Genomic DNA, 16,267 nt, shown 5'->3' on the forward strand with positions numbered 1-16,267 from the left:
CACCAAAGGTCTCTTTGCTTGGATTTTTACCAAACCAAAATGAGGGCATACCAATAAAACTTGTCCACCAATTGGTTTATATCTAAAAGTTGGCACTTCAATATTTATTACCAAAACAATAACAAGTTACTAAAAACTTCTTAAATTTTACAAAGGAAAAAGTATTAGTTGTCATATTTTAGCACTAAATTAAATAAATATCTAAATTTCTTACCAATGCTTTGACAATGCTCTGATTTTGAAACAATATTTTCACTTGCCATATTTTTAGGTCGACAAAAATCTAAGCAAAAATCTAGGCCACCGGATGTTGATCCGTTGATCCGGATTAAAGTTTGTGGGGTTTGCAAAAAAGCTTGGGACCCATTTCTATTCACAAATTTGTCGTTTTTTCCTCAACCTGATAATCCGAATTCCTTCAGCGACAGAGCAAAATGTGATAAGGATTGCTAAATATTTTATCTTTTTTCTCTGGAAATTTCCCAAAAGAATCTTTGGGTGCACGCGCACCGCTTGAGGCTTGACGCCGCCCCGTTACGCGGCACGCCTCCATTGAGCCCTCCATGCCGCCACCCCCTCTCCCCCTCCCTTCCGCCGCCGCGGCCGGCCAGTCTCCCCGCCCCCTCCCGCCTACGGGATGGCGTCGTCGGGCGGGGACGCACCCGCACCTCCCGGTAAGCCCCTCGCCCCACCCGCCCTCTCTCTGGGGTCCGCCGCCCTGGAGACCCCCTCCAGGGCGGCACGCTCTCTGTGCCCACCGAACCCATCCCTAGCCGCGGGATGGACGGCGCGCTCTCTATGCCCACTCAACCCGTCCCTAGCCGCGGGGATGGATTTGTCTGTTTGCTGCTGTCGTGGGGAGTAACTGGCCGCACGTCACGTCGTCACCCATGGCTCCGCTTGCTGCCCGTGTCAGTGTCTTTCTGTGCGTGCTAGTCCGCTGTCTGTTGCTTATGCGCTACTAATATTAGCTAAGACGGTTACTAATATAGCTGGACGCTTTGCTTCGTTGCGATTGCTTGCTCACCCTGGCCTGGATTTCCTATCACCAGCTCCCATCACGATCACGAGGAAGTCTTGGCACGATTTGCCCGACTCGATTCCATGCGTGTCTCTCTAGTACTGGTGCCATTAGGATATTACGATCGGGATGACTTGATACATCATCCGTGGCTCCATTCGCTGGCCGTGTCCGTGTGGCGCTAGTCCGTTGCCGGTTGCCTATGTGCTCTGTTAAGCAGGACTAGTGCTAAGTTAGCTGGATGCTTTCTTCATTGCAATTACCTACCCTCTCGGGCCTGGATTTCGTGCAACCAGGTCATCATGAGGAAGCCTTGCCACAATTTGCCCGATTCGATTTTATCCGCGTCTTTATAGTACTGATGACGCTAGAAGATTAACTGGGTGTTTTGTGAGGAGATTTTTGGCCTTTCCCGGAAGACCCCGGAGCTGGGGCCTGTCTTCAATTTAGCAATAGCCTTCCAAAGTGGCATCTATTGTTTTGTTCACCTGGCCTTTTCACACTAGCCCATTTTGCCATCTCTTTTATGATTCTTGCGGGTTTTATTGTATGATTTGTTGGATGTGTGTGTCCTTTTCATATTTCAGTTGGGAAACTACGGAAAGTGGAACTTTCGACTGTGAAATGTGGACACTATGTAGTGAGACTTTTCTTTGATGCATGAAAGGAAATTTGGAACTTCCAACTGTGATGGATAGGTTTTGAGTTCATACTAACGCAAGCTTCCATGTTTGACTTTACAGTGATGCAAAAATAAATAAAAGGATGAAATGGTTATATGCCCTAAAGATTCTCACTATATTCCCTAAAGACTTGCATGAGCACCCGCGAAATAATGTTTCCAGATTATTGTGCACTAGCATAATCAAGTTGAACACCGTAAGAATTCCCACAAGGTATTAGGATGCGCTCGCAGATCCTAGATTTGGGATATCTGCCCCCTTTTTTGTTTAATGCCAAAAGTTTGGCAATATTCTATTTTCTTTGCCTCTTAGTACTTTTAGAACCAAGGTTGCTCAATAAAATGGTCTAGTTTCCTGGATTTTGGTATGCTGAGGTTTCAATTGGTTGGTGTGGGTGGATTTAGGCACGAATCATCACCTAAATTGTGTGTGTGTGTGGAGGGGGGGGGGGGGGGGTTGGAATACACTGCAATCAGATGCATTTGCAAAACCTCTATGACGGAATTGACTATGCATGCTGCCTCTAACAATAAATAAAAAAAAGACATCTTACCAGAATTTAACATCTTATCAACAGCTAGTAAATCTTTTTTTTGGAAAAGGACAGCTCGTAAATCTGGCTGTAGTTGTTAAAATTCAGCAATGGAAAGTTAGGCGAGTCAGAAAAATAGGGACTGGTGATAAATCTGGCCCCAAATGAACCGGTAGTGGCCCTTTTAAACTGCAGATGCTTGCTTTACTCCTTTCTTCGAACTTTTGAATCAAAAAGGGATAGAGAAGAGCCTCTCTTCGTGACCGAGCACCGCATCTTCAATCGGAGCGCACCTTCATAGCCACCTCCCTTACAGCAACCATCCTTCTCTCTCACTCGGCAGTGGTTCCTCCCCCTCCCCTTCCTCGGCCACGATGGCGCTGAGTGGGGTTCCGTCCAGATCTGCTGGTACGCCCTAACTCGCTTAGATTGCTCGAATTTTATTTGTGGCCCCTCTTCTTTGCCATGAGCAATCAAACCTAAATCTTTCCCCGCTTCAATCTGTCTAGTTATCTGCGAGTGGATCTATATATTGCTTCTGTGGAGCACTAACCTAGCATACACATGATCAATGTGCAGTTTGATTTAGTTCTTGTTTCGTTTCAGCACAGGGTCACTTTCACATGGATCCTGTGTTGGGACACCATGGCGCGGGTGGGTAATATTATTTATAGACACTTACTTTGTGATGTCTAAATTTGTCCAATTTTGTTTTCTATAGATTTCTGTAGCTCCACTGATAGTAGGCAATTAATATTACCATCTGCTGAAAATGTTTCCTATAAACAGTAATGAGGGTGTGTATTGTTCATGGCAGAGAAGAGGGGCCAACAATATGTGTTTCAAATATGTGTATTGTTGAAGAGGGGCCACTGGTATGTGGAATGGTTGAGCATTACGTATGTCAAATGTCTACAATTGTGACTATGTTATCTAGAATTAACCCTATGTTGACTAATGCTTTCTGAAGGTCAGGTTGTTTTCATCGATCCCAATAGTATGGTCTTCTGCAAAGTTGAGCTGATATTGTGAAGGCTCTTTTACTCACGCAGAAAGGGATGAATTTATAGAAACCATTCTTATTTTCATTAGCCTCAAGTCTAGCAAGAATTTTTTTATAAAACTAGAAAAATGATAAATGAGAATGTATAGTTTGTGTTTTGGAAAATGCCACAGATATCTCACTGATATGTGAAACCATGATCCATGTCAGTTTCATGGCTTGTTGAGTTTTTAGAACTGCATACTTTGTGGTAGCATTTTATCAGATTTTTTGTCATTTTGTAAATAATATGTTTGCTACAAATACTATATGATTTTCTGCTTCATCATGTTGTAATGAGCCACTAGTTATACATTGTTTTGCTTGTGTGTGGATGGAGTCTAGAAAGAGCATAATGATCTACATATGGATATGCCAAGTGTAATTAGGTGATGAATGCAGTAGGCTGTTGGGATTAATCTGATACCATGCAATGTAAGGCTAGCTCAATAGTATTTAATCAAATGGCTCTCGGTTCATTGAAATGCCATTAAGCTTGTTTGGTTTCTTTTCTTTGGCGAGAGTTCAACGTTCATACTTCATGTTGTCCTGAATTAGGTCCAGTTCACATGCCCGAGAACACTTGATTGTTTAGCACTTTTGTTACTTTGGAAGGCATCCTTTCTCCTTCGTTAGGCATATCCTTGGACAACTATTTTCTAAACTTGAACTCCCTTTTTTGCAGTGTTAACAAATGTTTCTAATGCTGCAAGTGCACCTGAAGAAAATAGACCTCGTTGTGGCAGCAACACCAGTTCAGAAAGTGCCCAGAAACCATTGAGTTTTTTCCAAGAACAAGAGTCAAATGATGCTAGTGTTAGCACTGAAAAAGAAGAACCTGGCATTTCAAAATGCAAATCAGTGGAAGAAATACCAAGAGCAATGACTGTAAAGGGGTGCAAGAACACTGATTCAAAGAAAGTCTTCCCAAATAACAATAATAATTCAGGCCTTGCTGGTAGCCATGCTCAGAAAAAGCAGCCAAGAAGGGGTGAGCATCTTGTTCAACTATGTGAAAAAGGAATATCTCAAGACACAAAGCCTCCTAACATAAGGATATGCTTAAATTCAGCCTGCAAAGCAGTCATGAACTTAGATGATGCATTTTGTAAGAGGTGTTCGTGTTGTATTTGTCATGAGTTTGATGGCAACAAAGATCCTAGCCTTTGGCTGGTCTGCTCATCAGAGACTGGTGGTAGGGATTGTTGTGGGTTATCCTGCCATATTGAGTGTGCACTCCAGCATCAAAAGGTAGGATGCACAGAACTTGGACAATCTATACAGCTTGATGGTAACTACTGTTGTGCTGCATGCGGCAAGGTTACTGGAATTCTTGGGTGAGTGATTTGCATCTACCTTGGACATCAATATTTATTTCAGTTGAAAAACTCTAAGCATTGCTGGCCACTATCACATCTAGATGTTCGCTATCTGATCTAGACTTTAACATCATTGATTTATTTGGTTTTAAATTATTTGTTCTGGATGTTACTTGATATTGGCGAACCTTTTGCACTCTAAATATTGGTTGAAGGATTCATCACAATGATATTTGTAGGTACTTTGAGCATTATGTGCAGATGAGCTCTGCTATGCATTATATTCATGTTTTTCTAAAAAAAATGTGAACATTATAGTTTGTTGGATCTAAGGTACCTTTAAACTATTTGAGCAGGTTTTGGAAAAGGCAGCTGATAGTTGCTAAAGATGCCCGTCGAGTTGATAGTTTCTGTTCGCGCATATATCTGAGTCATAGACTTCTGGATGGCACAACCCGTTTTAAAGAGCTGCATCGGATTGTAGAGGATGCAAAAGCAAAGTTGGAAACTGAAGTTGGGCCCCTTGATGGTACATCATCCAAGATGACCCGTGGCATTGTTGGACGGCTGTCTGTTTCTGCTGATGTGCAGAAACTTTGCTCTTTAGCAATTGAAAAGGCAGATGAGTGGCTGAGGTCAAACATTCCATCTGAAACAAAACAAATTGGTAAACTATTTTAGTCATGTAAAGTTTACCACTTTCCAGTTCTTTTGTGCAAGTGATAGCTTTATGAACTTAGTGAACTTTTTTTTTTGCTGCAGATACACTTCCTGCTACCTGCAGGTTTAAATTTGAAGATATTACAGAATCATCATTGTTGTTGGTTCTTAAGGAAGTTGTTTCCTCAACGCACCATGTCATCAAAGGATATAAACTCTGGTACTGGAATAGCAGGGAACCTCCATACACAGGAGAGCCTGCTGTTTTCCCCAAAGACCAAAGAAGGATACTGATATCCAATCTGCAGCCCTGCACAGAGTACTCCTTCCGTATTATTTCATTTACTGTGGATGGTGAACTGGGCCTTTCTGAACACAAGATCTTTACCAAGAGTGTGGAGATCATTCGTAAGAACAAAGAGAACAGGGCAGAAGGTTGGCCATCTTCTGCCAAGAGAACTGGTAAGAGTGATCATGGTACGTTGTCAGGCTTCCAGGTCCGCCAGCTGGGTAATGTCTTGCGGAAGGCTGATGAGAATGGTTACCCTAGTGCATTGTGTAAAGATGAGATTGAAGATTCATGCGACCAGAGTGATTCTGTAATACTAGAAAAGGACCAGGTTCCATGCAGTGCATCCCACAGGCTCGATCTTAATGAGACCTCAGTCCCGGACCTGAATGCAGAGGTAGTCATGCCAACAGAGTGCTGCCAGGATGAGAACGGATGCAGCTCAGGAAAGAACACACTGGCACAGTCCAATGGTTGTGGTGACTCCCAGACTTTTGCCGAGGGGTATTCTGGGGGGGCGATCATGGAATCCCAGTCACAGAGTCGCAAGCAGACATCTGACCTGGAGCAGGAAACCTGTGCTGATGGCAGCAACTTGGCAACCGCCTCAGCTAGGCTCTTCTCCCATAGGTTAGGCCAGTTAGATGACAACTATGAATACTGTGTGAAGGTTATACGATGGCTAGAATGTTCTGGACACATAGAAAAGGATTTCAGGATGAAATTCCTAACCTGGTTTAGCTTGAGATCAACACAGCAGGAGCGTAGAGTTGTGATCACCTTCATCCGCACCCTCCTTGATGATCCCAGCAGTTTGGCCGGCCAGCTCCTGGATTCATTCCAGGAAATCGTTGCTAGTAAGAAGCCAAGAACTGGTTTCTGTACTAAGCTTTGTCACTAACCGGATTGACAAAAAAAAACTCAAAAGGGTGCTGCCTAATACTCTAATACTCTTACAATAGGGAGAATAACTGGAATCATAGTGTAATGCTATTTTTACCTTCTGATACATTTGTATGTAGTTAGTTTGATGTTGCTGTGTGCCTCGCGGGCACACCGTACCCAGCGCACACAAAGCCTCGCACACAAAGCCTCGCAGGATAGAGAGGCGTGTTGCTTGTAGTTTGGCTGTGTGCGGCGCGCACACCGGTGGCAACAACGAAAAGTTTGATGTTGCTGTGCTTGGATATTTGCCATGATTACATGAATTATCGATGACTGGCGCACAGAATGAAAGCTATTATCAGGCTTAAATTGTTCAGTATTTTGCAATACGTTTGGATCCCTGTTCGGAATGTGGGATTTTTTTCCTTGTTCTTGCTAGAAATAATATTTTCGTATCAAATTCCTGCAGAGTCCTTATGGAACCTGAACTTGTGAACAATGTTTGTCCTACAGTTACTTGACAGCTTTATATTATTCAGAGGCATGTTAAACGAAAAGGAAAAACACTCCAAGATCACATGAGGATTAGATATAGCCACATGCTCGTGGTAACATGAACCTGCACATAATGGTTATTTCCAAATATTGTTGCAGGAGTACATATATACCCATATTCAGGATCAGGCAAGTTTCCATCATGAATTAAAAGATCAGAACGACGCCATCACCTGCGAGTTCATTTCACTGTTCTCTTGCACTTTCATCCGGTATGTCACTTTTTGTTGAACTGAAAACAGTGAGGGGGCCCTCACTGTAAGATTTTATTAAATAAAAGGAAACACCAAAAGTTATAATTACATAAGGCCTTTATAGATAAAAGAAGAAGTAAAAGGGAGCAACAACTAAGCAGAAACTTATAAGCTATACAGATGGATGGAACTTAGTCAAGCTATTGGACCAAAATAAGAAGGGGGTCATCAGAGAGTCTTCCATTCTACGAGCTTGTGTGAAGCATTCATTTTTGAAATTTCTTTTCCACAAGCTGAGGGTTGTTGGATAGTTCTCAAAGATATGTCCATTTCTTATTTTCCAAATGTGCCAAGCTGCAATTATGAAAATTTTCATGAAGAAGTTGCGGTTGAGGTCTTGCCTAGCTATTTCTAGCATTTGGAAGAAAGGATTTCCATGTTGCCACTGAATTCCAATCTGCTGCCAGCATGAAGCTGCAAAAGGGCAAGTGAAGAAGAGATGGAAGGCAGTTTCTTCTCTCTGAGTTGTACATAGGATACAATTGTAGTTATTGCAATCAATCTTGAATTTTTTCCATTTTAGAAGACTTCTAGTGTTTAGTCTGTCCATTAGAAGAAGCCATGCAAAGACCCTTAGTTTGTTGCAGCATCTTGACTTCCAGATCCAAATGAATGGATTTGGTGGATGGAAATCTTTGTAGAGGTGATTATAAAAACTCTTGGATGTATACTTCGATGATCCCCAATTATAATGCCACTGAATCTTGTTTGTCTGTGTCACTTGTACACTCTGAACTATTTCCTGCAATTCCTGAATTTCTTGATAGGCTTGCTCTAACAGTGGGAGGTGGAAACATGTTGACATATCTGGCGTTGACAGGAAGGCTGCAAAAGAAAGTTTCTGGTCTTTAGCAAAAGTGAGTAACCTTGGCAGTCTTCTTGGAGGAAAAAACCATTCCAAACATCTAACCAAAAGAGCAATGTAGAGCCATTGCCCACTGTGCAAGCAGAAATTCCTCTAAATTTGTCACAAAGGTGTAGCAGGTCTTTCCACTAAAAAGATCCTCTATCAGCAGTAGCATGAGGAATCTGTACTTGAGAATAATAAGAATGCCAGATCATGTTTACCCAAGGGATGTCTTTTTTATTGTAAAATTTGTCTAGGTGCTTGAGTAATAAGGCCTCATTTTGTGTTCTGAGGTCAATCACTCCCAGTCCACCTTTGTTTTTTTGGTTTTGAAACCTTTGGCCATGAAACTAGTGATCTCTTTTTTGCATTCTCATCTGAACCCCTCTAGAGGCAATGTTTCCTAGCTCTGTCAATGAAGCCCAGAACTGCAATTGGAATCTTCAGGCTGCACATTGTGTATGTGGGCAAGGAAGAGAGGATAGAATTTACTAATTGTAGTCTACCAGCCTGGGTTAGGAAGGCTGATGTGGCAGTCAGTCTTCTTTCAGTTCTGTCCATAAGAGGCATGTAATCTTCCACTTTAGGTTTGGTTGTGCCTAAAAGTAAACCAAGATAAGTGAAAGGTAGAGTTCCCAGTTGACATCCAAAAGTATTGGCTAGGATTGAGGCTTGCTCTTGAGTTAAATTTAATGGAATCATCTGGGATTTGAAATAGTTCACCTTCAGACCAGTTGATTCAGTGAAAGATTGTAGAAGCCCTTTTAAGCAAAACAGTTCTCTTTGAGAAGCTTTCATCACCATTATTGTGTCATCTGCATATAGAGGGGAAAAGGGGTCTCCTTGCTTGACCCCTCTCCTGCAGTGGAAGTTTTTTCTAGGGAGCCCATTTAGCAAAATTGAAGTGGATCCAATATCCAGTATTCTCTTTACCCAACCAATCCAAGTTTCATTCCATCATCTTCAGAATTGTGTCAAAGGCCTTCTCAAAGTCCAATTTTAGAATGACTAGTTCCTTTTTTGACTGCTGAAATTGATGAATGTATTCAAATGCCCAAGCTAAACAATCTTGAATTGTTCTTGTTTTTCTAAATCCATATTGGTTCTTGTGGATGACGGGAATGATGAGAGCTTGCAGCCTATCTGCCATTAACTTTGTGATCGGCTTGAGAATGGAGTTCACTAGGGATATTGGCCTGAAATCATTTGGGGAAATGGGATTGTTGTTCTTTGGAATAAGGGTAATGAAAGAGCTATTGATTGCTTGCAAATCCACAACTCTAGAGAAGAAATCATTACATAACTGGCAGATGTCTTCCTTGATGATGTGCCAACATTTCTTGAAAAACATCCCATTAATCCATCTGGCCCAGGTGCTTTGTCCACTGGCATGTGCTTGACAACATTATCAATTTCTTCTTTGGAAAAAGGAGCTGCAATTTGTTCTAGTCTACTCAATGACTTGCTCATTTATGTTGTATTGCGGCTTTCTATGTCACACTGGTAGGCGTGCTGAAAAGAGGTACTGACGGTGATCACCCCCCGCATCCGGGGCATCTTGAGCTTAAGGTAGGTGTAGTTGGGGAATGTCCATGAACTTCGCGTAGCATGGTTATCCCAAGATGACGTGATAAGCCCCGTAGAAATCAACTACATCAAAGTTCAAGATCTCGGTCCTAAAGTTCGCGCGGTCCCCAAAGGTGACTGACAGGTTGATCTGCCCAATGGGTACCGCTTGTTTCCCCGGCACGATGCCGTGGAATGGAGCTCCGCTTGGTCGAATACGCGACCGGTCGATGTCCATGGCATAAAGGGTCTCTGAGTACATGATGTTAAGGCTGCTGCCCCCGTCCATCAGTACCTTGATGAGCGCTTTGTTCTAACAATCGGATCGACCATGAGCGGGCACCTCCCTAGTCGCAGGATGTACGTTTGGTGGTCGGATTGATCATAGGTGATGGCAGAGTCCAACCAGCGATGGAAAGAGGGCGCAGCCGGTTCAGTGACGTAGATGTCACGGTGGGTGAGTTTCTGCGCACGCCTCGACTCGCCAGCCGCAGATCCGCCGAAGATCATGAGGCACTTGTCGGCCCCTGGGAGACCATCTTCCTTCCCCTCGAATTCTCCTGCGACCGGTTCTAGCTCCTTCCTCCTCGGTCCCCCCCTTGGGTCCATTCAACATGAACCACTTCATGAGGGGGCAATCCCTATAGGCGTGCTTAACGGGGTAGGCGTGGTTCAGGCATGGTCCCTCAATCTTCTTCTCAAAAAAGTTGGGGGCATCCGTGTCGGGAGCTTGCCTGCCCTTGTGTTCGACTACGGTGATGAGCATGCCCTCGGGCCCCTTCTTGTTCTTCTTCTTACCAAAACGGTCGGACACGCCATCGCCGGCATGCTCCTCCCGCTTGGTTTTGCCCTTGTTGCGATCGAAGATGGCTCTGACCGCTTCCTCACCAAAGGTGTGACTCGTGGCGAGATCGAGGAGCTCCTTGATGGTCCTCCGATTCTTCCGTCTGAGCTTGTGGACTAGGGACTCGCAGGTGGTCCGGGACAGGAGTGCCCTGATGATGTCAACATTGGCAATGTCAGGCAACGCATTGCACTGCTTGGAGAAGCACTGGATGTACTTGCAGGGAGATTCCCCTTGCTTCTGCCTGCAACCTTTGAGATCCCAGGGGTTGCCAGGGCGCACATACGTGCCTTGGAAGTTCCCCCGAACACCTCCCTGAGATGCGACCAGGTCTGGATCTGGTTGGTAGAAAGATGCTCGAGTCACGTTCGCACCGAGTCGGCCAGAAACAATGGCAGGTTGCGGCCGGTAATCCTTGAGCCAGAGGCGGGGGTTTGTCTCCCTAGCGTACCTCGTGATGTTGGTCGGTTGTCGGTATCGCTGCGGAATCGCGACGTTGCGGATCCGCGATCCAAACACCCTCGGCCCCGCGCGTGTTGTGGCTTGGGCTCCGATCCTCTGTGCTGTCAGAGCGTCAGTTGTGTTGCGGGCATGGTGCATGGCTGCTCTTGCCCTCGCTCTCGCCCGCGCCGACGGGCGTCGATGGTGTGGCGCGCGTCCCAATCAAATTCTAGATGGTTTTTGACCGATACCTTTGGAGGCACATGGAAGTTGGACGATGCTTTGGTTGATGGTGATGTTCTTGGTGCCTGGACTGGGCTATGAGGGCTAGGCCAGGCTTAGGACACACCACCAATAGATTGAGCTCTCGGCCTGCTGCTACACCGTGCGCTCTAGGAAGACGTGCAACTTGTCGCGGTCATGATGCTCCTCTGGCGTTGCGGGCTTCGGGGGGAGACCTCTGGGTCATTCCGGATGCGCTGGTTCACATCGGGGCACGAGCGTGTGCGCCCGCCGTCTCCACGATGGCCCAGCTGACACTCGACTTCGTTACGCTCTCGCTCTAGCTGGTGCATGGCCTCATCGAGCTCCTTCTACCGCTCGCACAACTGCTCGCGCTGCAGGATCAGTGCCGCGTTCGCGCCTCCTCCGGCTTCATCGCCAGAGTTAGCTGGAGGAGTAGCCTCCTCCTCGTTGTTGCTCACGTGTCCATCGAGAGTGTTCACCATGAAGCACTTGCGTGACGGGTGGTGACTCCCCTCACCGGAGTTGGAGCCAGAGTGGCTCTCCTACGCTCCAGCGAGGAGGTCATGGATGGACTCGGACACGTAATCCACCGTGCCCACAAACTCGATGTTTGCGGGCTCGGGGGTTGCGTGCAGCATCATAAAGTGATGTGTGACCCGTGCAACATTGCGCAGGACAAAGGGGAACACTGTCAGGGCGCCCCAATGAGGATCTCTGGGGAGATCGGCTCTCCTCTAGAGAGTTGAGCTATGCCGTTGGCAAATGAGAACAGAACACCATGCAAATCATCTCGAGCTGGTTGGCTACCCAAGAACGCGCCGAGTTGGTTCTCAATGCTCCCGTGGCCGACGGCGGTGCACTACGCACGTGTGGGGGCGCCAGTCTCCAGCGCATCCAGTTGCAATCCATGTAGGGAGTCGATGACGAGGTCGGTGTTGACGGTACTGGTGGGTCAAACGGGAGCGCAGACCCACTCCAGTCCGCCCTCCATGTTGACGGTGAAGCGTAGGTCGCCAAAATGCATGACCGCACCTGGGACCCATCCTCCGACGTCGATGGCTATCCATGACCTGGTGGAGAAAAAAATGAAATGCGCAACTATCGATGCTTTTTTACCACCGGCTAATGATTCTCGTGGATCGAGCATTTAGGTGGGGATGGTTCGGTCGTTGAGCCAGAGAGAAAGAGAGAGCACCATCAAAGAGTCGCCCCCAGCGCGGGGGCGGGGGTCCTCTTCCTTTTATACGACAAGAGAGATAGAGAGGACGACGTATAATAGAGAGAGAGAGGTCCTCCGACTTGCGCTGGTGGAGACCTTCCTCTATGGCGTTGGATACCGGGGACCCGATTCCCTCGTTGACGCTTCGTCTTCCGATCATCGTGGGCCCTACTGGGCCTGCTGTCACCATCCTCCTCCTCCGCAGCTGGGTCCATCTCGTCGCGCGGTCTGCAGAGTGAAGAACATGGAGGTGCCCCCGTAGAGGCATGGCATGCCCCTACCCTGTGACCTATGTCGCCATAGGCCATGACGGGGTGCGCTCCACTGTTCACTGCGTCAGAGCGTGTCATGTCGCCTATTCGCCCATGTCGTTGTCAGTCTCCGCACGGCGCGGATTGTGGTGGACCCTCACGTAGGTCGGGCGCACTCCTGGTGCTGGGTCAAAGGTTGGGCAAGGCAGAACCCTCCAGCATGGGTCAGACGAGTTGGGGCCTTCCCACATTGATCGGGTTGTGCCCTTCCGCGGAGGTCGGACGAGGTGTTCTCGTGCGTGTATCACTTGGTCGGGCCGAGTTGCTTAGCCTTTAACCCTATTATTATATAATTTTAGGTATCCTAATATTGATACCCGACTTGATATCCGACGATGCCGCGGCTCGATCGCACGCACGCCCGACGCGCAAAGTACGCAACATCGACTTCGGTGGCCTGTCCAGCTCGAGAAGATCGAATTGAACAGGTCAGGTGGTCTTTTGCAACTTGAAAGTGATCTAGGCCCCTAAGTGGGTTTTGGTGATAAATGACAAAACACATGTACATTTAATGGTGTAACTGAGCATGTGTGCATGTGATGAGGTTGAATAAATAAATCGAATGGTGATGGATGACTCCTCAAAAGGGAAATGAAAAAGCGGTGTTCAAGCGTACTCAAGAAATTAGTTTTTATATTAGAAATTTGAGTATAGGAACGTCGTACTATCAAGAGGGACTTGGTTCAAAGATTTTGATCTGGAACTAGTGCTCAAGAGAACCTAGAAAAATATGTGTGAACCTTTGACACCACTCAAAAGAACAAATCCTGAGTGATTGTCCTGCCAATCCCGGATACTCTGGATATAGGGCCGGATACTCCGGACCCTGTTGCCCGGAGTCTCCGGTTGTCTGCTCTAGTGAGAAAAATGCTTCTGGCCCGGAGTTTCCGGGCTTATACCCGGAGTCTCCGGGTAACCCTGGCCCAACGGCTATTTTTCAGGTGGAGAGGTATAAATACCCCTCCATGCCCTTTGAGCCACAACTTTTGCCAAGTTTACGAACTGAACTCACACCCAAGCAAAAGAAAGCTCTCACACTCCCCTTTCTCCATTCTTGAGTGATTCCTTTGGGAGATTTGAGTGAGAGTCAAGCAAGAGCAAGGATTCGTGCTAGTGAGCTTCATTCCCATCTCTTGAGCACTTGGTTTTGGTCAAGATCGCGGATCTCAAGTTTGTTACTCTTGGAGCCTTGTGCTCCTAGACGGCTAGGCGTGCTTGTGATTGCTCAACTATGATTGTGAGCAACTCAAGAAGTTTGTAAGCTTTATTCCTCTCCGAGAAATCCATAGTAAGTGACCTTGGGCTTGAGAGGTGATCTCGCCCTTGGGAGAGGAGTTAAGGGATTCTTGAGTGCCATCTCTTGAATCCTTCCTCAACGGAGACGTAGCACCTTTGGGTGTGAATTTCGGGAAATAAATCTCTGTCTCTCTTGCATCATTTACTTGATTTCATTGCTATTTGCTTGTGAGACCACTTTTCTAGGGTTTGAGCTCGATCTACTCATTTACAAGTTTCTAGCATGAACCAACTTGTGAATCCTCACTTCTAGGAACCCCTGGTACTTGTATCTTTGCTCGATCTACTTTTCATACTCAGATCCTAACTGTTTACTTTCAGTAATTTCATACCCGGAGTCTCTGGACAAGAGCTTCGGATACTCCGAACTCAAAACCTAGAGTTTCCGGGCTTATACCCGGAGTTTCCGGGCTTAGTTTGAGACTGACAGTTTTAAAGTGTTGTTTTAGCTACAGATTGCCTATTCACCCCCCTCTAGGCATCTTAAGGTCCTTTCACAACTATATAGGGAGTTATTTGCAAATGTTCGGATTGCAAACCAAGTGATCTTTTGCAATTGTTCACACCGGCGAGGTGCCATCCACCGAGGTCGCGTGCGCTGCCGGCTCTTGCCCAGCCGCCGCTCGCTGTAAGATCCGCCCAATTTGACACCGCTTTAGGCAAACCGCTGGTCATCAACCATTAGATTAGAGCCATCACAACTCCATCAACCGACATGACATTCGCCTAAAATGACATCAAACCCGGTAGTCCCAGTAGGTGCTTGCCACATGCCCTAGATTGAGTGCACGTACCGTTTGCAAGGGTATATCACCAAAGAACATAGAGAGCAATTTTAAACACAAAGTGGTACAATAATTAAATTATTACAAGTTCGACATAGGATGATCCAAATCTGAAAATAAAAGGTTCAACAACATAATCCAAGTTTGGTTCAAATGAAAGAGACATGAATAATAAAGTTTAGTGTTTGTCATGATCTCCCAAGAACCCATCTCGCAGCGGAAACGATAATCGCAACAAAAGTAACGGCGTCTTGCTCAAGGGCGCCATCACAACCACAAGGACCTACTCCTCCCCCACACTAGGATCAGCGGGGTAGAAGTGGCCAAAAACAACCTCCGGCTCACCTGCAACTTAGTTTAAATAGAAAAGCAAGATGAGTACAAAAGGTACTCGCAAGTCTTACACAATTAAATAAACAAGAATTATGCAAAGGCTCAAGATAAGGCTTTAAGGTTAAGTTGTTATTGCATAAGCATGATCTCTCTAACCAACATTTAGCTCTCTAGCCAAATTAATTAAATTTGGCCAACCCACCACAAATTTTAGTTGATTAAGACAAGAATAAAATAATTCATCATAAAGGTGTCATAAACCATTTCCAACATGAACGAAACTTTCTACGAAGAATTCGGTGGACAAAGAGCGTGCTCATATCCGAGAGCGCGGCAATTCGAATTGGTTTAAACCTTGCAAGGGTGTACTACTTTACCCACACGACGCAAGAATCATGCGGCTCACCCAACCGATCACATTGGATGAGGGGGTACTCGCGACAACCGTTTCCAACTAGGCTCAACCCTTGAAGATCACGCCTAGCTTACGCGGAGAGTTACCTTCCACCGGGGACATTCACAAGCCTCTCTACATAGCACCCTTGGCCACGTATCTAGGACCGTGCATCAAAGACCAAGTCTAGAAGGTAATTGGCTCATCCCTACCATTATTTAGGATATGTGGTAGCACGATAAAAATGCTCAAAGCCAATGCCATCCACGGACGGTCCTTAAATGGTTCAAGCGGACTATGCCCGCGTGATTACTTTCTCTAGGCCCTACCATTCCGCTCGAACCTCGATGCTTCCATTCCACCATAACCAAGATGTACATGTGCGATCAAGGATAGCCGGTAAGTGTGATGACTCTAAACCATTCTTTCTTTTTCTACAAAGGGATATAGAATATTCTAAACATGGCTAAGCATCTAGTCAAGTTAAGTATTCAATTAACTAACATGTGACAAGGACAAGGATAAAATAAATTCAAGGAATGGTAATGCATAAAAGTAGATACAAGAATGCAATAAATAATAAAATATAGATAACCCAATAATATCCAAGTGAGATATTTACATTGCATCAATTTAAATAGGAGCAAAGGATCATGCATAGCTGCTTGCCTTGGTTTTCCTTCGGCTCATCAACAAGGAACTCAACACCAGGCTCGGGCTCAACGAACTCGGCGGGCTCGACGGG

At 45.7% G+C, this 16,267-nt stretch overlaps 1 protein-coding gene across 6 annotated transcripts; it reads left to right on the forward strand.

Moving 5' to 3' along the window:
• Positions 1 to 514: 514 nt before the first annotated feature.
• On the forward strand, positions 515 to 6,810 carry LOC120673610 (VIN3-like protein 1). Of its 6 annotated transcripts, none has more exons than XM_039954545.1 (5): positions 537 to 674; positions 3,054 to 3,111; positions 3,207 to 4,615; positions 4,954 to 5,264; positions 5,360 to 6,810. In XM_039954545.1, exons 3-5 carry the CDS (start codon positions 4,161 to 4,163, stop codon positions 6,445 to 6,447), a joined length of 1,854 nt encoding a protein of 617 aa, XP_039810479.1. In that variant the 5' UTR covers positions 537 to 674; positions 3,054 to 3,111; positions 3,207 to 4,160; the 3' UTR covers positions 6,448 to 6,810. The 6 variants fall into 6 exon arrangements, with proteins under 6 accessions (XP_039810477.1, XP_039810479.1, XP_039810480.1 ...); XM_039954546.1 differs by having other exon boundaries at positions 3,212 to 4,615; XM_039954548.1 differs by having other exon boundaries at positions 3,964 to 4,615.
• Positions 6,811 to 16,267: the final 9,457 nt, after the last annotated feature.

Source organism: Panicum virgatum, chromosome 5N (genome assembly GCF_016808335.1).
Source record: "Panicum virgatum strain AP13 chromosome 5N, P.virgatum_v5, whole genome shotgun sequence".
Classification (NCBI taxonomy): Eukaryota; Viridiplantae; Streptophyta; class Magnoliopsida; order Poales; family Poaceae; genus Panicum; species Panicum virgatum.